Source organism: Chiloscyllium plagiosum, unplaced genomic scaffold, assembly GCF_037043375.1.
Source record: "Chiloscyllium plagiosum isolate Xiang-an unplaced genomic scaffold, Cpla_swu_hap1 HiC_scaffold_1, whole genome shotgun sequence".
NCBI lineage: Eukaryota > Metazoa > Chordata > Chondrichthyes > Orectolobiformes > Hemiscylliidae > Chiloscyllium > Chiloscyllium plagiosum.
Genome location: NW_028270139.1, coordinates 30,385,728 through 30,408,247, shown reverse-complemented (window position 1 = coordinate 30,408,247; position 22,520 = coordinate 30,385,728). Strand labels below are relative to the sequence as shown.

The window sequence follows — 22,520 nt, the reverse complement described above, 5'->3', positions numbered from 1 at the left end:
CATAAAGTCCACTGCAGACATCTTAAGTGAGAGTAAAACGAGAATACAGTCACTGTTGAGTTAATATCCAGTGTAGTATGTATGGATGATCACACCACTGCCACAATGTTAACAGTTTCACCACTGAGTCAAAAGGTTTACATTTGCCCCCATTCCAGAAATCTTAATGACGGGAGATCCAGATTGTCAATTTTGAATACTGATTGATATTTAATTGGATATTTGTACCTTATGGATGTGCGTGCCCTCTTATTCTATTGTAAAACAAACAATAGCTGGGTTTTGTAAAAATTTTGTTCAGATTCTTCAGCACTTACCACTTCACAACCTGCAAACTAAATAATTTCACAAACTGTCAAACCCTTCTGCAAAGCCAATAACCACAAGTAGGAAATCAATCAGCAGCTGACCTGAAAGTGGTTGACGATACCTTTAAATAAAGCTCGTGGGAGCTCTTTCCCACTGTTGAATGTATGTTCAACTGTGCGAGGTTGAGAAACCGTGTGAGCTGGAGTGTTAAATTCCAAAATAGCATTGCTGGCATCAAATTAGATTACAACCTGATGTCATCATCTGCTTACTCAACATACTCCTATCACATTCTCCTTGTGCTTGCACTGATACCATTACCAAATTGGCATCACATGGACCAGATATGCACCTCATGCTGTAGATGTCAATTTGGAATCAAAATGGGCATCTATGGTGTCATGGAGCTGAATGTTTCAGCCCCAGTGTGCAGCTGAGCTTGTGTGAATGTAATTGTTAACAATTGATTGTGTGGCTCAAAATTTTCTTCCATTTTTATTTTAATGGAGTAAAATAAAATGTTGAATGTCAATGTGCTACTGTTATTCATTTTTTTGAAAGCAAGAATTAGTCTCAAAGTTTCAGCTTTTTTCATCACTGGTGTTTTAATGATCTATTCAATCACATCACCTCGATCACACTGATCATATCAAGGGCATGATGGTAAAGAAACTTTAAAAGGAAAATAATTACTGTTTTGGTAAATTCACTGTCACATGCTTATTATGTTCTCCTAGTTTGTAGAGATAACTAAGTTAGGAAACCCATAGAGCAATTGCAGGTCTATGATGTTTTATGTTAAACTCAGTTTACATAGAGAATTAAGGAGGCTATTTGTTTGCTTGCATTAGGTTAAAGCTTTCTAATTGTTGATCCTTGGGATTACAAGACTGAAAGATTCTATGAAAAATATTATTTTACACTGGCACTGAGGACTTGTACCAAGGCTTTGTGAGTCATAAGATAATAATTCCCAGTGTGCAGCCAGTATTTTGGAGAAGCACACAGTTATAAGCAACTTCCATATTTGGGAATTAATCCCTGCTGTTGAAATAAACTTGTTCTTATATTCATGTCTGTAGATGTTCACTATAGAAAGAATCCAAGTGCCAAAGAGGATTGTGTTACTAATTATAAATAAGTATCACTATTTGCATTAAAGGTTGCCTATCTGCTATTTAAATAGAAAGCACAATGTTTCAGTAGAAGTTTAAACAGTGCGTACTATGTCAGATAATTTCAATATTTTCTTTGCACACTGTACATATCAGATTCTGTATTTTGAACATGTGGCTACAGTATTCTAGAATTGTTTAATTCATTTGTTCTGAGTGTAATTGTCATTTTAACTTATTTTACGCCAACATGGAGGAAAGAGGTGAGAAGAAATAAAGACAATCAGATAAAAAGATAGAAATTGTTGAAGCAAAATGCTGATAGCAGAGAGATACAAGTGCACTGGTTAGGTGCTATCATTAATGTACAGGTTTTCTTCCAGTGAACTGAAAATATCACCACCAAATTCGCCCTCTTTATTTCAAATGTTGATACCATATCTTAATAGTCCTTTCACCCAGAGGAGATAAAGTTGAAACCAAACTGCCATTTTTTTGCAGACAGGATTGTACATGATAGAACTAAATCTAAGGAACACCTAATATTCTTTGTTGTATCTAGATTATTTTCTGTGAAATGCTATGCTTTAAAAGTTATTTAGTCAATCAATTCTCAAAAGCATGTTTTCAAATAAGACTCTTACAAATATTAGAGTGAGTTATTTTCTATTATGTTTGTATGTTTAATATTTATATAGCACCTTTCAAGCCCCAAGTCATCTCAAAGTATTTTTTAGTCGCTGAAATATTTTGGATCGTCACCACTATTATAGTGTAGGAAGTTTTACTGATTATTGCATAATAGGTGCGACTAGCAGCTGTAAAATAATGATTAGATAAGCTGTTTTAGTGATGTTAACAGAGTGACCGATATTGGCCAGGTACCAACGAGAGATCTCTTCCCCTGTTTTACTCCAAAATTATGCATTGGCATCTTTTATATTCGCATGAGATAAAGACAGGCATTTTGTTTAATGTAAAACAAACCTGGCCCCCCAGTTCGGTTTGTTGTGGTATCAAGAGTCCTGCATAGTACAGCAGGGACGGGAGCTGCCAATTTGAAGACAATCTCCTGGTGGGTTTTATGAGTAGGCATACTGTCAACCTGAACGGGCTCAGAATCCCGATAAACTCACCATCAGTTGTTTCTGTTTAATGAGAGCAGGACGATGATGAGTTTACCTTTTATGACAAACCCAGTGGATAGTTTTCATAGTTCCTAATCATTATGCCCATGATTTTCTGATGGAACACTAGCTTCCCACGGGTTTCATGACTGTTGAAGACTGAAGATAGACTGTCCAAGTACATTGAGGCTAGAATGAAAGCTTGTGGCAGGGACCAGGATGTAAGGTGGCTATTGTATGTTAAAACAAAAAGGTATATAATGATTTATTTGTTTTAAGTAATGTTTATATGAGGATAAAAATAGAGGCTGTATTGCTGAACAAAATTGTTACTAATGTTTTACAAAGACAATTTATGAAGGCAAACTAAAATTTTAAAGAAGATTGTATTGAACAAAAAAAAGGCTGCTATAAAAGAAAAATAGCAGGGAATAAATACAGAACCTATTGTTGGGGCACTAAGAACCGCACCATCCAATATTTCTGGTTGACAAAAATTGAGATTGATGTAACTTTGCATGAGGCGGATTTGATGAGGTTGCTTTGTTTGAAGCTTTGGGGCACACTTTAGAGAATTGCACTGAGACCTGATTGTCAAAAGGAGCACTATCTGTATGATACTGTATATTCTATGTAAGTCTGTGGAGAGCTAGCAAAGTAAGAAAAACAAGCATTAAGGTAGTTGCCATGCAGTGGTACCATTTTTCAAGTATATTGTTCAAAGATGCATGTCACAAAGTGTTGCTGGTTAATGTGTTGCATTGTTACTGATGCTTTTCTTCTTCTTCCTCCTCACAGAATACCTGAGATAATGCAGCAATAAAGCAGGACCACATATGGTTTCTGGTCAGGAAAGGAATTGCCTTGATTGTTGGAAACGTATTTGTTTCACAGATTGGTGGACAGCACATTGACTTTTCATAGGGAAGTACGTTATAATGGAAAGTAAGTATGTAGAATGTGCAGATGAATAGGTTCAGGGCAGGTAGTTATTTTCTTTGTGAGGGAACTGTCACTTCTTCAACTGGAGGCACATCCTGAAGTGCTTCAAGTACACGTATCATGCTCAACCAAATGGGCCTCAAGAAGGTTCATTTTAATGATGAGATGTGCTACTTCATGCATGTTTGGACACAATATCATTTACATGAACTCAATCTTATCCTTTATATCAAATTAAATTAGGACTTTATTCAACTGTATTTTATATTTTATGAAAGTCGCTGAACGTGACTACCTTGCAAATATAGGGAATGTATGCAGAGTTGCAACGGGAGCTAACTATGCTATATACAGGCATAATTAGCTTCAAACCGGCCTGCACTCAGAATGAGAGAGAGGGAATAACATGAGCATAAAACTCATAAGGAAATCAATTGATTAATATTAGCACTGAGGGCCAGATAATATGAAGTTGTCACTGACTCAAAGGTCTGCTAGGTAGAAAATTAACACATATTGTGTATGATTTAATTCAGTACATATCACAGAGATGATATAGATTTTCCATGTATATAATTATAACATTTAATCTCTAGGCATAAAAAAGGTTTGAAAAGATTCCTCAAGATAGAAGTTGTCAATAGTAATCCAAATCTCTGAAATTCATACATATTAGTGCTGTTCTTCAATCTCTCTTCTCCAGGTATTTTTTCACCTTTTTTCCATAGGGCAAGTGGTTCACAAATTATGAAGTCTTTGAATTATTCACTCAATGCTACAGCTTACAGAAACTAGTGAGGCAAAATAAATTGCTTTTCTTTAGGCATTAGGGATTTTCTACTGCAGAGACACCTCCCCTCCACCTTTGGCGGTCTGAAGGCTTCTACTAAAATCATTCACATCCAGAAGCTGTTCAGTGGCATAGGAACCAATCACATTGTTGTTGGCATGTTACTGGCTTTTATCAATGACAACTGGTCACATCTCCATAAACCAATCAGCTACTTGTCGCAAGCCAAATCTCACTTTGCACACATCTACTGGTATCAGCTCATCTGCTGCCAATCTCTCTCTGCTTGAACAAAGCAGCAGAGTGAACACTGCTTATAATTAATTTCAGTAATTTGCTTTTAAAAACTAAGCGACTTCTTCCATAATCCTTGGTTTTAAAACAGTAATTTCTCCCCATTTCAGACCACAATCTAAAATACATAAAAATAAAAGATACAGTCTTTAGAGGCAGTTTTGCCATTGTATATAAGTGTTAATTCACATTACCAGATATGCACAAAAGCATAAATATTACCTCATAATCTGCATATTACAACTTAACTGCAGGCTTGGCTTCCTTCATATTGGATTTCTCTGTATGTTTTGCACAATTATCTACCTATGTTGTAGCCATCTGCAGTACCATCCTATGTTATAGACATTTGTCCTAAATGTATTTTGCACAAATGTAGTTTGTCCTTATTTCACTGCATTGATTCTATATACTAGGCTCGGAAACGTAATTGTCTTTCCAAGCAGGACATGGGATTCTTCTAATTCCGTGCCTTAATAAGAAGTTGTTTAACTTAGTGGGCCACCTGTGAACACCTAAAATGCTAAACCTCCCCTTGTCTCTTTAAATTGATTACAACTTTCTCATTGTTATACTGACAGCGTTTAGCACATGAAACCATGAAGGTCTAACTTGTCTTATTTTCTTGAAGCAAGCTGGATAAAGGTCTTTAAATTTCTTTCTGATAGTCTCCTAATGTAGCACCAAAGTTCTCTTCCAGTCATGTCCTTTTCTCCACGATGCCTATCACTGTCCTTCCTCATTGCTACATATTCCTAGGTGGCTAGATGGAGACCATAGCACTGCTATGTGAAAGATGTAAATCTTAGAGGAAGTGGTCTGCTGCACCAGATAATGGCCATTCATTGGATGTGAAATGCTTTGTAACATCTTAAGATATGATATAATTAATAATTATTTAATAGGTCCAAATTGTTCTCTGCAATGGCTATTTCATTCATGAATCTCCTTTTAATCTGAAACTTGAACCATTACCTGAAGTATCCTGTCCAAAATTTCAATTAATCTTTAAATGCTTGTAATAACTCAGGAAGCATAACTGGAAAGGAGTATCACTTATTGTTGAACACCAACGTAGAGCCACTACTCATGGCATACATAGACTAGTCCCACCTTGGGGCAGACAGTTCTGCAGACCCATTCCTGAGTCTGCTTTATATGGGGCACTGGTGATGAGTTCCAGATGAGCAGGCCATTGCCTGTTAAAAAGGGAATTCATACTCAATGGGTTCCACAGGGAGATTAATTGGGAATTCTCCAATGACATTTATAGGGATTATTACATTTCTTCCTGATGAAGCCCAAGGGATCCCCCTTGTTCCTGACACAAAAGGGCCTTGAGCATCATCTTTCCCATGGTCCCATTCCTGTTGCTTTCCAGGTCTAGTCAGGGGGTGTATAATAGGTTGGTGAACTTCTTTTCCATGAAGACCATTGAAGAGTCACTGCAAGCACCTCATCTGCAGTGCGGTGTCTGATGAACCTTCTGTGGAGAGCTCCTGCCAGAGATTGTTGATGCTTTTGTTTTAGTGATCTTCTCAGTTTTGACCATGTACGATACCAGTCTCAGTTGTTTTTAAGGATAACTCCTGGGAGCTGTTGAGACTGTTACTGAGTTTCCTTATGTGGGTAATATCTCCCCTAGTAATTTTGATACCTTAGAAAACTGTCAATTAAGTCCTGTTCCTTGGAGTCAGTGTCTATATTTATGACTTCTCTACGATGGTGTGTAACCTACCCAAGGTACATTATTTATTTTACCTGGAATGTCCATTTTTCCCTTTTTTGCTGATTGCCAGCCTCAGAAAAACAACACAACACTTCCTATAAACTGTTAAAACATCATCCAAACAGACTGCTACACTGGGCATATCTTGGAGGATACTACCTTCTCTGTTACTCCCTGAAAGATGTGACAAGCCAAAGATACCTCAAAGGATAAGCCAGTGAACTTATACAGTCCTTTGGGTATTTATAGTGATGTCTTCCTGGATGGTCTCTTAATTTCAAAACTGAGGTAGGAATAGCTCATGTTCAATTTGTAACATGTGACACTCAGCCAATTTTTAAAATATGAGTCTTCTCTGTATGGCATAAGGTATATATCTAAATAGGAAACTGTATGAATTGTCAACTCACAATCCCACAGAAATGGACTGAGTTGTCAGGTTTTACAACTGGGACTACTCCTGCGGCCAATTTGGCAAATTGCATTGGGTGTGTGATGCCAAGCTCCTCTAGACATTCCAGTTCAGTCTCTACTTTCTCACATAGGATACAAGGGACCAACCGTGGCTTGAAGTGTTTAGGTTAGGCCTCTGAGTCGACATAGATCTTTGCATTAGTAGCTTTTATCTTCCTGAGGCCCTCTTGGAACATATTGTTACACTTCCCAATGACTTAATATAGATCACTAGTGCCCATTTTAAAGATCTGTTACCAATCCATGCAGATTTTCTGTCGCCAGACCCTTCCCAAAAGATTGGGACCTGGCCTTTGCACCACCTTTGAGGGGAGTTGGTCTGTCAGTTGACGCTGCGGAACTTAGTGATCCCAATAATGAATAAGGGCGCCCCAGAGCATATTGCCAGTCTAGCCTTGGTGTCTTGCAGGCCGAAAGGCAAGATGCTGCATTGGAGTTTCCTGAAAGTTTGTTCCAACAATAAATAAAGCAGAGCTTAAAAATGTGTTGCTGGAAAAGTGCAGCAGGTCAGGCAGCATCAAAGGGGAAGGAGAATCGACTTTTCGGGCATAAGCCCTTCTTCAGGAATGAGGAGGGTGTGTCAAGCAGGCTAAGATAAAAGGTAGAGAGGAGGGATTTGGGAGGGGCATTGGGAATGCGATAGGTGGAAGGAGGTTAAGGTGAGGGTGATAGGCCGGAGAGAGGGTGGGGGCGGAGAGGTTGGGAAGAAGATGGCAGGTCAAGAAGGCGGTGCTGAGTCTGAGGGTTGGGACTGAGAAAAGGTGGGGGGAGGGGAAATGAGGAAGCTGGAGAAATCTGCATTCATCCCTTGAGGTTGAAGGGTTCCTTGGCGGAAGATGAGTCGCTCTTCCTCCAGGCGTCGTGTTGCCATGGTCTGGCGATGGAGGAGGCCAAGGACCTGCATGTCCTTGGCGGAGTGGGAGGGGGAGTTAAAGTGTTCAGCCACAGGGCGGGTGTCCCAGAGGTATTCTCTGAAACGTTCCGCAAGTAGGCGGCCTGTCTCCCCAATATCTAGGAGGCCACATCGGGTGCAGCGGATGCAGTAAATGATGTGTGTAGAGGTGCAGGTGAATTTCTGATGAATATTGAAGCATCCCTTGGGGCCTTGGAGACAAGTGAGGGGGGAGGTGTGGGCGCAAGTTTTGCATTTTTTGCGGTTGCAGGGGAAGGTGCCGGGAATGGAGGTTGGGTTGGTGGGGGTGTGGATCTGACAAGGGAGTCGTGGAGGGAGTGGTCTTTCCGGAATGTGATGTCTACCACATCATAATCATTCACGATGATCTGTGCCATTAGTTCATCTACTTTGTTATGAATGCTACGAGCATTCAGGTAAAGTGCCTTAATGTTAACATTCTTATCATTAGAGATATTGGAAGTTATAAGATGTCCTAAGTTATCTTTGCTTTTTGTTGCATTCCTAATCTGCCTCAAGGTTAAATCCACCTGCATACATGCTATCCTCCTGCTTATCTTTCCATTTAACTCCATACTCCCTGTCGCTTTCACTTTCCCTTCCCCACAATTCAGAAGTTTAAAGTCCTACTGACCACCCTATTTATCCTCTTCGCTAGAACATTGGTACCAGATCAGTTCAGGTGGAGACCGTCCCAATGGTACAGATCCCCCTGGTTTCAAAACTGATGCCAATGCCCCATGAAATGGAATCCCTCTTTCCCTCACACCAATCCCTTAGCCACGTGTTTACTTCCCTAATTTTCTTATCCCTATGCCAATTGGCACGTGGCTCGGGCAGTAATCCAGAGATTATGACCCTTGAGGACCTGTACTTCAATTTCCTTCCTACTGCTTGATAATCCCCAAACAGGTCCTCCACCCTAGCTTTGCCTATGTTGTTAGTCCCAACGTGGACTACAACAACTGGATCCTCCCCTTCCCGCTCCAACATCCTTTCAAGCCGGTCGGAGATGTCCCGCACCCTGACACCGGGCAGGTAACACACCACGCGAGACTCCCGATCCAGCTTGCATAGGATACTATCTGTCCCCCTAATTATAGAATCCCCTACAACAACTACTTGTCATTTTGCTCCCCCCTCTTGAATGGCCTTCTGCACCATGGTGCCGTGGTCAGCTGGCTCATCCTGATCTGCTTTTCTTTGTAACTGCACAGTACACAGACATAAGTCACATTAAACACACCATTGTCTCTTTTCAAGTTTCGTTATGATGAAAATGACAGGTAATGCTTCATAATCACCAAATCAGAAAATTTTACCAAATACTCTCTCATCAAAACCTTGACTTAAAAGTTTTGTGTTGAGATGATAAACAAATGAGTGAGCTATAAATATGTATGTAGGATATTTTATAAGTATTTGCTGGCTTAAAAATATTTTTTACCATTTATAAAAAATTTGAATTTGGATATAGTTACCAACTTAAGATTAGGTACAGAGCACTAAATTTACACTAATATAAAGACATTTAAGTAAATGATGAAGTTGTAACTGATGACATGACTCGTTAGGAAAGAAAGCATCAGACCAGAAGGAGCAAATAGAGAGGAACTATACTGCAGAGTTGTACTTAATAACTGGCAATGTACAGATCGTCAACCACGTCTGAGGGGAAATTGTGGTCTTTGAAGGAGGTGGCCATCTGGGTTGTTCGGTATTGGAAGCAGATGCGGCTAAGGCGAAGGCGAACTGGGAATATGGGATGGCGTAGGTGAGGACCAGTGGGGTTGTGTCCTGGTGGCGATTGGAGGGGCGGGGTTTAAGGAGGGAGGAGCGGGAAGTGGAGGAGATGCGTTGGAGAGCATCGTCAACCACGTCTGAGGGGAAATTGTGGTCTTTGAAGGAGGCGGCCATCTGGGTTGTTCGGTATTGGAATTGGTCCTCCTGGGAACAGATGCGGCGAAAGCGAAGGAATTTTTTCAGGGGGCAGGGTGGGAAGAGGTGTAATCTAGGTAGCTGTGGGAGTCAGTCGGTTTATAGTATACATCTCAACACGGACGTATACTATAAACCGACCGACTCAACACGGTCATTTACTATAAACCGACTAACTCCCACAGTTACCTAGATTACACCTCTTCCCACCCTGCCCCCTGAAAAAATTCCTTCGCTTTCGCCGCATCTGTTCCCAGGAGGACCAATTCCAATACCGAACAACCCAGATGGCCGCCTCCTTCAAAGACCACAATTTCCCCTCAGACGTGGTTGACGATGCTCTCCAACGCATCTCCTCCACTTCCCGCTCCTCCCTCCTTAAACCCCGCCCCTCCAATCGCCACCAGGACACAACCCCACTGGTCCTCACCTACCACCCCACCAACCTCCAGATACATCGGATCATCCTTCGTCATTTCCGCCACCTGCAAACGGACCCCACCACCAAGGATATATTTCCCTCCCCACCCCTATTAGCGTTACGGAAAGACCACTCCCTCCGCGACTCCCTTGTCAGATCCACACCCCCACCAACCCAATCTCCACTCCTGGCACCTTCCCCTGCAACCGCAAAAAATGCAAAACTTGCGCCCACACCTCCCCCCCGTCCCCCCCCCACCACACTTCCCTCCAAGGCCCAAAGGGATCATTCACTATCCATCAGAAATTCACCTGCACCTCCACACATATCATTTACTGCATCCGCTGCACCCGATGTGGCCTCCTATACATTGGAGAGACAGGCCGCCTACTTGTGGAACGTTTCAGAGAACACCTCTGGGACACCCGCACCAACCAACCCAACCGCCCCCTACTTGAATACTTTAACTCCCCCTCCCGCTCTGCCAAGGACATGCAGGTCCTTGGCCTCCTCCATCGCCAGACCATGGCAACACGACGCCTGGAGGAAGAGTCCCTCATCTTCCGCCGAGGAACCCTCCAACCACAAGGGATGAATGCAGATTTCTCCAGCTTCTTCATTTCCCCTCCCCCCACCTTCTCTCAGTCCCAACCCTCAGACTCAGCATCGCCTTCTTGACCTGCCATCTTCTTCCCAACCTCTCCGCCCCCACCCCCTCTCCGGCCTATCACCCACACCTTAACCTCCTTCCACCTATCGCATTCCCAATGCCCCTCCCCCAAGTCCCTCCTCCCTACCTTTTATCTTAGCCTGCTTGGCACACCCTCCTCATTCCTGAAGAAGGGCTTATGCCCGAAACGTCGATTCTCCTTCTCCTTTGATGCTGCCTGACCTGCTGCGCTTTTCCAGCAACACATTTTTAAGCTCTGATCCCCAGCATCTGCAGTCCTCACTTTCTCCTAATAAATAAAGCAGTACCTGCAACAAAGTCCAAATCTAGGAGGTGGCCATTTGCCTGGAGTTTTATCTTATTTGGGACCACTTTGGGAACAGTGCAATTTAACTGTATAAACTTCTCACCCTCAACTGCTTTATTCGTAAAGTCCTACCCTGAGGTGACTTCGCCCTTCAGCCTAGGCAATATATGTTTTGGCAGCCTTGTCTGGTGTGAACTCCATGATCACAACAGCAGCATGGAAATTCTTGCTTCTCACTGTATTGTGGAGAAACTTCCCAACCAACTCCAGAGCCTCTCAGTCTCTGACTCCAATCACCCTTCACTGGCAACAAACAGGAGCCGCTGGCATCATCCATTGGGGATATAGCTCTGTGATATGGGAGTCACTCAAGTTTGAGGATTGTGTCATCTATAGACTGCTGAAGCTCCTGAACTCCTTTTTCTATGTTTTTACATGAAATGAGGGGGCAGCACAGTGGCTCAGTGGTCAGCACTGCTGCCTCACAGCACCAGGGACCATGGTTCGATTCCAGCCTTGAGCGATTGTTTGTGTGGACTTTGCACATTCTCCCCTTATCTGCGTGGGTTTCCTCCCACAATCCAAAGATGTGCAGGTTAGGTGAATTGGCCATGCTAAATTGCCCACAATGTTCAGGGATGTGTAGGTGAGGTGCATTAGTCAGGGGTGAAACTTTATTGCTGGAACAGCACAGCAGGTCAGGCAGCATCCAGGGAACAGGAGATTCGACGTTTCGGGCACAGGCCCTTCTTCAGGAAGATTCCTGAAGAAGGGCCTGTGCCCGAAACGTCGAATCTCCTGTTCCCTGGATGCTGCCTGACCTGCTGTGCTGTTCCAGCAATAAAGTTTCAACTTTGATCTCCAGCATCTGCAGACCTCACTTTCTCCTCGCATTAGTCAGGGGTAAATGTAGAGTAATGGGTTTGGTTGGGATAGTCTTTGGGGGGTTGGTTTGGACTGGTTAGGCCGAAGGGCTTGTTTCCACACTGAAGGGATTTTAATTCTAATTCTATGGCTTTCTTGAGGTCCAGATCTGAGTCAGCCAGTCGCTTCCTTTGGGTGTCAATATTAATTCCACAAAATAAGTGATCTCTCAACATTTCTGAAGTGTTGACTAATACTCAGAGTTCCACCAATTTCTGCAGTTTTTTCAAGAATTCAGTGCAGGTTTATTTGCTGCGTTAAACCTGTAATGCTGCAATATAACCAGTGAAGTTATAGTGGTCTGCCACCATATCTATCGGTTTCTCAAAGGCTTTTGACTCTGGCGCTCTGGATACATTAAACTGTTTATTATGCTGAAAGTCAGGGGTCCACAAGTGGTCAAGAGAATGATTTTTGGTTGGTGATCTCCAATCTTGTTTGCTTGTCAAAGTATTTCATCATTTCAGTATACTATGGCCAATCCTTTATATACACACCATAAGGTTTCCAGTTTCCCATTTTCACCATACCCCCATTGTGATCTTACTGGGTTTGTTGAAAGCAAGGCTACCCAAAACCTTTTTTGACTCTCATCATCAATGTAATAACTCAGAAAGCCTGACTGGAAAGGAATATTAGGCTGAGGTAGGTACTGCAAATGCTGGAGATTAGAGTCAATATTAGAGTGGTGCTGGAAAAGCACAGCAGGTCAGGTAGCATCCAAGGAGCAGGAAAATCGACATTTTGGGCAAAAGCCATTCATCAGGATGAAGGACTTGTGCCTGAAACGTCAATTTTCCTGCTCCTTGGATGCTGCCTGATCTGCTGTGCTTTTCCAGCACCACTCTAATCTGGAAAGGAATATTGTCTATTGTTCAATACTAAAACAGACCCATTACTTGTCGTGTCAATAGGCGTGTCCCAGTTTGGAGCAGTCAGTTCTGCAGATCCATCCCTGGGTCTGCCTTTTTTTTTCCCTGAATGGCTTTCCCATAACCAAATCACCTTTACGTTTTTCCTTTATTTATCTATCAGCTGTCACCAACAAAATACCCATGCAGCCAATTAGATATTCATGCAAAGTCCATTATAAGTGAGGGAGGGGTAGGAAAGCAGGAAGAGGATAAATCAAAATGGAGATGGATGGGAAAATAAAGCACTCTATCCGCTACAGTGCCCACCTCTCTCTAAAGACATTGACAGCACTGGTGAATACCTGATGCTTCCTCTCCAACAAAGCCTAGGCATGAACATATAAAGGGCTCAAATGATGAGCTTTAACTGGGCAGGTTACCCAGGGAATTCATAATCATTGAGCCCCACAGGGAGATTAAATGGTGACACCCCATGGACATTGTCGGGATTGTCACAATGTTGTACATGCCTTCAATAGAGGCCAAGAGATGTTCACTGCCTTCACCTATCCCATCCAGAAAATGGGAATTTATGCCCGAACAGATTTAAAAGATCTGGCTTTATACTTAAAGCTTGACAAAGTTGTGGAAGTTGATATGAATAGCAAGACAAGGAAATATGCAGAACTTTGAAACAATAAAAAAGTGGTCTATCCCTCAAGGTGTCTATAATACATCTTCCTTGAACATAGAGGTGACATTGTCTTCAACAGTAGAGTAAAATGGTCTCGGAGAGAATTTGTGGCTCATTATAACACTATACCTATTTCCTTTTCTATTGAAATCAATGCAGAAGAAATATTTCCATACAATATAAACTGACTGCTACTCAGGGACCAGTCAATCATCAGCCACTGCTGCAGATAAATATCATCCCATTCTTACAGATTGGAAAGTGCCAAGATGTTTGGCACCCAGTTTGTCTTTTGGTAGATCTTCATGACGCATGCGGTAGATAGATCATGTGATGTAAGTTCACCCAGAGTTCAGATATCTTGGCAGACATGAAGCTGTGATTTATACCCTGGAATGTCTTTTCTGTTACTACTGTTCCTTCAACATAAGCAAATAGACAGACTGAGAGTCTAACACACACCTTATAAGGTGAGCTATTGGTATCTGGATCTTTATCTAGGTTTGTCTTATGGTTTATTATTGAGAGAGATCAGAACAGTCAGTGTCACAGCCTATTAATCCACATATCTATAAACTATTCAAGCTACCAAAGATTTGTTTGGTTTCATTGATTTCTCAATGAGCCAATTTAAACTGTGTAGAAAATACAACTACATAAGACAAAAATGAATTTCACCAGTTGGGTAGACAGGATGCACAACATGAGATCACCAGGAAATGATTGTCATTGGCACACCATAGTCAACTAGCAAGCTATCTGCCCTCATTATATAGACAGCTGCAGGCGCTGAGGCAGCTGTGCTAACCGCTGAACCACCATGCTGTCCCTATGGCCAACTGTAAAGGTTGGCAGCTCAGGAGACTCAGTACACATCTCTGAAAGTGGAATTTGACTGACTGGGTATCAGTGGGGCAGCAGGTATTTACCTTTGTACTTGTGATCTGTTCTGAATCTAAAACAAAATCCTTTTCCCTCAGTCTGCCACATCAAGGCTGACTACATTTAGCTAACAGCCTCCTCACATGGAAACAGCAATTTGATTCACCACCATTAACAAAATGCTGATGGTTTGACGAAATAGCCCTTATTAAGACATTTGCATGTGAAACAGGCTGTTCACCTCCTTTGGCAGGTAGCATGCTGAAAACTAGCCCTCGCCCTTTTCCTGATGTTGGGTTGGGGGTACTAATCCATGTGATTTGTCACAATTTTACTGAGCACTCCACTTCTTTTCTGCCTCCTGGAAGGTGATAAAATTTTGCCCAATTTTATTTGATGGAATCTATTACATGTATTAACTAATACATGCACAAAGCGATTTAATAGCCCAAAGTCTCTGTTTTAGAAGGCATTTTGGATCCAGTTACTCCAAATATCTGACATCATACAAAATAAACACAGCAATGCCCACAGTTGTCACAATGAGACTGAAATCTATGCTTCTGATTAAAGGGAACACTGGGTACATACATAGTTGAGTTTAGCCTAAAAGGACGGCCAGCCAGGGAGGGAGATAAATATGCGGGTTTGATGCAGAATTTCTCTGTGTGAGAGGCACATAACAAGTTAGTCTTGTAAGTTTTGAAGAAGGACCTGAAATTTTAACTCTAATTTCTCTCCACAGATACTGCCAGACTGCATGGAGGCTCAGTGTTTAGCACTGTTGCCTCACGGCGCTAGAGACCCGGGTTCAATTCCCACCTCTGGCAACTGTCTGTGTGGAGTTTGCACATTGTCCCCGTGTCTGCATGGGTTTCCTCCGAGTGCTCCGGTTTCTTCCCACACTCCAAAGATGTGCAGGTTATGTGAATTAGCCATGCTAAACTGCCCGTAGTGTTAGGTGCATTAGTCGGGTAAATGTAGGGGAATGGGTCTGGGTAGGTTGCTCTTCGGAGGGTCGGTGTGGACTTGTTGGGCCGAAGGGCCTGTTTCCACACCGTAGGGAATCTAATTTTTAAAAAATGAGTTTTTCCAGTAATTTCTGTTTTTTGTTAGTCTTGTAAGTACTGTGTTAATGTGACAAATTTCCACTAACCCTACTTATATTGAAGGTGCACCCTATGTTGTAATCAAATGGTAGCCAATTAAAGTTGACATGTGGGACACAGATACAGGGAATCCAATTGAGGGACAGCTGGCAGCTCCTTTTGAGAGATGTAACTGCTGCTGCGGGTCTAACTGAGGCTGCTTACTCTAAGTTCTCTATCATGCCCTGCCTTTGGAGTCTTCTCTTTTCAGCTCTGTCCCCTCGCTGCCAACATGCTTTATCTTGTGCTGTAAGCCATTTCAGCTACCTGTGTTTTGAGATATTGATCTAGAGTATCTCTAGGCTGTGATTGTCAAGGCTGTTTCATTCCTGATGTACTACAATACACCTTTTACTCATATCTGTACATTGCCAGTTATTAAGTACAACTCTGCAGTATAGTTCCTCTCTATTTGCTCCTTCTGGTCTGATGTTTTCTTTCCTAACGAGTTATATCATCAGTTACAACTTCATCATTTACTTAAATGTCTTTATATTAGTGTAAATTTAGTGCTCTGTACCTAATCTTAAGTTGGTAACTATATTCAAATTCAAATTTTTTATAAATGGTAAAAAATATTTTTAAGCCAGCAAATACTTATAAAATATCCTACATACATATTTATAGCTCACTCATTTGTTTATCATCTCAACACAAAACTTTTAAGTCAAGGTTTTGATGAGAGAGTATTTGGTAAAATTTTCTGATTTGGTGATTATGAAGCATTACCTGTCATTTTCATCATAACGAAACTTGAAAAGAGACAATGGTGTGTTTAATGTGACTTATGTCTGTGTACTGTGCAGTTACAAAGAAAAGCAGATCAGGATGAGCCAGCTGACCACGGCACCATGGTGCAGAAGGCCATTCAAGAGGGGGGAGCAAAATGACAAGTAGTTGTTGTAGGGGATTCTATAATTAGGGGGACAGATAGTATCCTATGCAAGCTGGATCGGGAGTCTCGCGTGGTGTGTTACCTGCCCGGTGTCAGGGTGCGGGACATCTCCGACCGGCTTGAAAGGATGTTGGAGCGGGAAGGGGAGGATCCAGTTGTTGTAGTCCACGTTGGGACTAACAACATAGGCAAAGCTAGGGTGGAGGACCTGTTTGGGGATTATCAAGCAGTAGGAAGGAAATTGAAGTACAGGTCCTCAAGGGTCATAATCTCTGGATTACTGCCCGAGCCACGTGCCAATTGGCATAGGGATAAGAAAATTAGGGAAGTAAACACGTGGCTAAGGGATTGGTGTGAGGGAAAGAGGGATTCCATTTCATGGGGCATTGGCATCAGTTTTGGAACCAGGGGGGATCTGTACCATTGGGACGGTCTCCACCTGAACTGATCAGGTACCAATGTTCTAGCGAAGAGGATAAATAGGGTGGTCAGTAGGACTTTAAACTTCTGAATTGTGGGGAAGGGAAAGTGAAAGCGACAGGGAGTATGGAGTTAAATGGAAAGATAAGCAGGAGGATAGCATGTATGCAGGTGGATTTAACCTTGAGGCAGATTAGGAATGCAACAAAAAGCAAAGATAACTTAGGACATCTTATGACTTCCAATATCTCTAATGATAAGAATGTTAACATTAAGGCACTTTACCTGAATGCTCGTAGCATTCATAACAAAGTAGATGAACTAATGGCACAGATCATCGTGAATGATTATGATGTGGTAGACATCACAGAGACATGGTTGCAGGGGGTTCAGGACTGGCAGTTAAACATCCAAGGATTGACAACTTATCGAAAAGACGGGCAGGTGGGCAGAGGGGGTGGGGTGGCCTTGTTAGTTAAGAACAAAATTAAATCTATGGCACTGAATGACATAGGGTCGGATGATGTGGAGTCTGTGTGGGTGGAATTGAGGAACCACAAAGGCAAAAAAACCATAATGGGAGTTATGTACAGACCTCCTAACAGTGGTCAGGACCAGAGGCGCAACATGTACCAGGAAATAGAAAAGGCATGTCAGAAAGGCAAGGTCACGGTGATCATGGGAAACTTCAATATGCAGGTGGACTGGGTAAATAATGTTGCCAGTGGATTCAAAGAAAGGGAATTCTTGGAATGCTTACAGGATGGCTTTTTGGAACAGCTTGTCATGGAGCCCACAAGGGAGCAGGCTATTTTGGACCTAGTGCTATGTAATGAACCATACTTTATAAAAGATATTAAAGTAAGGGAACACTTAGGAAGCAGCGATCATAATATGGTAGAGTTCAGTCTGCAGTTTGAAAGAGAGAAGGCAAAATTGGACGTAATGGTGTTACAGTTAAAGGTAATTATGAGGGCATGAGAGAGGAACTGACGAAAATCAACTGGAAGCAGAGCCTAGCGGGGAAAACAGTAGAGCAAAAATGGCAGGAGTTTGTGGGTATAATTGAGGACACAGTACAGAGGTTCATCCCCAAGAAAAGAAAGATTATCCAGGGAGGGATTAGATAGCCATGGCTGACAAAGGAAATCAGGAAATGTATCAAAGAAAAAGAGAGATCCTATAAAGTGGCCAAGAGCACTGGGAAATCAGAAGATTGGGAAGGCTACAAAAACAAACAGCGGATAACAAAGAGAGAAATAAGGAAGGAGAGGATCAAATATGAAGGTAGGCTAGCCAGTAATATTAGAAATGATAGTAAAAGTTTCTTTCAATACATAAAAAACAAATGACAGGCAAAAGTAGACATTGGGCCACTTCAAACTGATGCTGGAAGGCTAGTGATGGGAGATAAGGAAATAGGTGGAGAACTTAATAAGTACTTTGCGTCAGTCTTCACAGTGGAAGACATGCGTAATATCCCAACAATTAAAGGGAGTCAGGGGCTGAGTTGAGTAGTTGCCATTACAAAAGAGAGAGTGCTAGAAAAGCTAAAAGGTCTTAAAATTGACAAATCTCCTGGCCCCGATGGGCTACATCCTAGAGTTCTGAGGGAGGTGGCTGAGGGAATAGCGGAGGCATTGGTTGAGATCTTTCAAAAGTCACTGGAGTCAGGGAAAGTCCCGGATGATTGGAAGACCACTGTTGTAACCCCATTGTTCAAGAAAGGATCAAGACAAAAGATGGAAAATTATAGGGCAATTAGCCTAACCTCGGTTGTTGGTAAAATTCTAGAATCCATCGTTGAGGATGAGGTTTCTAAATTCTTGGAAGAGCAGGGTCGGATTAGAACAAGTCAACATGGATTTAGTAAGGGGAGATCGTGGCTGACAAACATGTTAGAATTCTTTGAAGAGGTGACAAGTAGGTTAAATCAGGGAAACCCAGTGGATGTGGTCTATCTAGACTTCCAAAAGGCCTTTGATAAGGTGCCACACTGGAGGCTGCTGAGTAAGGTGAGGGCCCATGGTGTTCGAGGTGAGCTACTGGCATGGATTGAGGATTGGCTGTCTGACAGAAGGCAGAGAGTTGGGATAAGAGGTTCTTTTTCGGAATGGCAGCCGGTGACAAGCAGTGTCCCACAGGGTTCAGTGTTTGGGCTGCAGCTGTTCACGTTATATATTAATGATCTGGATGAAGGGACTGGGGGCATTCTAGCGAAGTTTGCTGATGATACGAAGTTAGGTGGACAGGCAGGTAGTACTGAGGAAGTGGGGAGGCTGCAGAAGGATCGAGACAGTTTGGGAGAGTGATCCAGGAAATGGCTGATGAAGTTCAATGTGAGCAAATGCGAGGTCTTGCACTTTGGAAAAAAGAATACCAGCATGGACTACTTTCTAAACGGTGAGAAAATTCATAAAGCCAAAGTACAAAGGGATCTGGGAGTGCTAGTTGAGGATTCTCTAAAGGTAAACATGCAGGAATATAAAAGCATGATGTGCTACTGAGACTTTATAAAGCTCTGTTTAGGCCCCATTTGGAGTACTGTGTCCAGTTTTGGTCCCCACACCTCAGGAAGGACATACTGGCACTGGAGCGTGTCCAGCGGAGATTCACACGGATGATCCCTGGAATGGTAGGTCTAACATACGAGGAACGGCTGAGGATCCTGGGATTGTACTCATTGGAGTTTAGAAAGTTAAGGGGAGATCTAATAGAAACTTACAAGATATTACATGGCTTGGAAAGGGTGGACGCTAAGAAATTGTTTCCGTTAGGTGGGGAGACTAGGACCCGTGGGCACAGCCTTAAAATTAGAGGGGGTCAATTCAGAACGGAAATGCGGATACATTTCTTCAGCCAGAGAGTGGTGGGCCTGTCGAATTCATTGCCGCAGAGTGCAGTGGAGGCCGGGACGCTAAATGTCTTCAAGGCAGAGATTGATAAATTCTTGACGTCACAAGGAATTAAGGGCTACGGGGAGAATGCAGGTAAGTGGATTTGAAATGCCCATCAGCCATGATTGAATGGCGTAGTGGACTCAATGGGCCGAATGGCCTTACTTCCACTCCTATGTCTTATGGTCTTAGGCAGCATCCAAGGAGCAGGAGAATCGATGTTTCGGGCATAAGCCCTTCTCCTGCTCCTTGGATGCTGCCTGACCTGCTGCGCTTTTCCAGCAACACATTTTTCACTGCAGTCCTCACTTTCTCCTAGTTACAAAGAAATACAAATAGTGCATCAGATGCATTCTAATGAAGGTGGTGAATGTGAAGCCTGCATCTTTCATCTATTTTTCTTTCAGTTTTGTAACTTGTACAATAAGAGTTGTTTTGAGGAATAGTAAAATCTGCTGGGCCCGCATGAAGTTCTTGTTAAAACAATTATAGAGACCAGACATGTGGGATTTTGAAAGTTGCAACGATTCAAAAGATTCACTAGGTGTCAGACTTTGTGAACAGTTGTTCTTTCCCATTTTCTCGATAGTTAGTTTGGTAAGTATTGCCAACATTTTTCATTACTGGTTGGTCTATTTAACCAGATTTCTTTATAAAAGTAGACATTGATATCTTACCACACTGGCATTGAAAAATAATACTGTTCATGATAAATTTAAAATAACATGTATAAGCTGCAAAATTAAAATAAAAGACTGTTTCTTCTTGAACTGTAATATTAATTCAAACTAAGTATTAGAAATATGAGAATTTCAAATTCTTTATTAACAGATTGCAAGTGCAAAGCATTTCACTATATTTTAATCAACACAAAATAAGAGTAAAACATATTTAACAGCACGGATCATCATGCTGGGCCATTAATTCTTATGATTTTATCTTCCAAGTAACGGACTTTAAGACAGGCAGCAACCGAGAAGGTTTACATCACTGGAACTATTCAGGCAGTGCATAAATAGGATAGTACAAAATGATTAGCAAGGTAAAACAGTAAGATATTATTTATCAGTAAATAATTTTTCAAGTATTAAATCCAATCTGCTATGAACAGTCATTATTTTGACCATCTGTGATGCATTAGATTTTAGGGCAGAATAAGTTTTGCACAGCTTTCTGCTGTCACTTTTTAACTGAAACTTTACTATGAAACAAAAACTTAAATATAGATTAATGAACATAAGTACTTATCAGCCCTCTTCAATGCAGGCATTTTCTTCTGAAATTGAAATGTTTGCGGTCATTTAATGTTTGATAATACCTTTCATGCTTCTTAACTGTATGGTTTAATCAAAAACAGATCTTTGCAATTGCCCAATTTAAGACTCCACATTAATTCACCTACAGCAAAAAAAAGGACAGCCCACAGATGATAATCTGTTCTACAAACAGATGTAACAGGAAGTTATTTTAAGATTTTAGCTGATAATACTATTTTCATTTTATAGTTAGTTTTCTGAAGTAATCTACTTTCATTGTTTCAATGTAGGAAAATTCTTTTTGAAGTGAAATAAGACGATTACCATAGTCACTATCAGACTTTTATGATCAGTCGCCTTATCGGTAGAATTTTGAAATTGATTATTTCATGTACAGTACAGGATTGAAGATCAGATTATCATAGAATGTGCTGGAAAAGTGTCACAGTTCAACATTTGTAAGAGAGTTCCAAAAGTACAACATGTAATTCTGTGAAGCCCACAGAGTTTAAGAAATGCAGATGATAATCTCAGTCGTTATCTAATTTCTGCAACTATGTTAAAGGCATTTCAGGAGGTTATTTTGGAATGTTCTGCCTTTGGTGAATATTTTGTACCCCTCAGTTAAATTATTCTGCTTACCTTTGAAATCTGTAATGGCTGCTTGTGCTCCTTGCCACCTTGCAGTCTGAATCCCCAGGGTGCTCCACCACTGATTGTGACACAGATGTAATCCCCAATGCCCATGGATGTGAATTTGTATAGAGCTTCCTCTCTCTGGAACTGGTGAACTTCTAAGATGGAGCTTAGGTCAGAGTGAAACTGCTTTCTAGTTTGTAGATACAGCTCAGTTTGTCTGAGAAAAGGCAGTCACTCAGCACAGTTACCAGCCACTTACAGCACCACAGTACAATGTACGTCAGAGGCTGCAGCTCAGCCCCATCAAAAGAAAGTTATCCAGAAAGCTGAGCACACAAGAGACACACTGCAACAAATCAGTGACCAGCTCAAGATAAACAAGAGGAGGAAATGTAAGGTTAAAAAAAAAGCAAGCAGTTACTATTTCCAAACTGAAAACAGTTTGCTATTCCAAAACAGAAGACAGGCAGCCCTGCCCATTCAAAAATAAACTCCTCCCACCTCTTAAAAATACAAAAAATCAGTTCAGCTGAAACTGTTTGGAAAAGTATCCAGAAAATCTTATAGCAAAGAGATAGCAGGGAACTTCCGCGATATTTAAAATATACGTATGAAGATTGTACAGTGAGGGGAAAAAAAGAGAGCTGGGTACTATTTTCGTAATCTGCAGCAATCTGAAAACCGTGTCCAGTTGCTAAAACTATATTGAGAGAGATTGGTTAGGACTGTTGTTGTTTGAGAATGTCAGGTGAGTTAAATCTAGGTGAGGTTTGATCTTTTATGAAAGTCAAATCAAAGCCCCTATCCCCACTGTAAACACTACAATGCAATTTGTAGTTTAGTTCTGGTAAAATGTGGAAGGTTTCTGATGTGTTCTTAGCA

The 22,520-nt window shown here is 41.7% G+C and overlaps 1 protein-coding gene across 2 annotated transcripts in view; it reads right to left on the bottom strand.

Moving 5' to 3' along the window:
- Nucleotides 1-21,854, bottom strand: part of LOC122553132 (synaptopodin-2-like) — a 139,740-nt gene extending 117,886 nt beyond the window's left edge. The window contains exon 1 of one of the 2 annotated variants that reach the window (XM_087985776.1): nt 21,642-21,854. In XM_087985776.1, coding sequence (XP_087841902.1) covers nt 21,642-21,746 — 105 coding nt within the window. In that variant the 5' untranslated portion in view covers nt 21,747-21,854. The remainder of the gene's footprint in view (nt 1-21,641) is intronic. The other variant, XM_043696698.2, reaches the window with a different exon arrangement.
- Between the last annotated feature and the right edge of the window lie 666 nt (nt 21,855-22,520).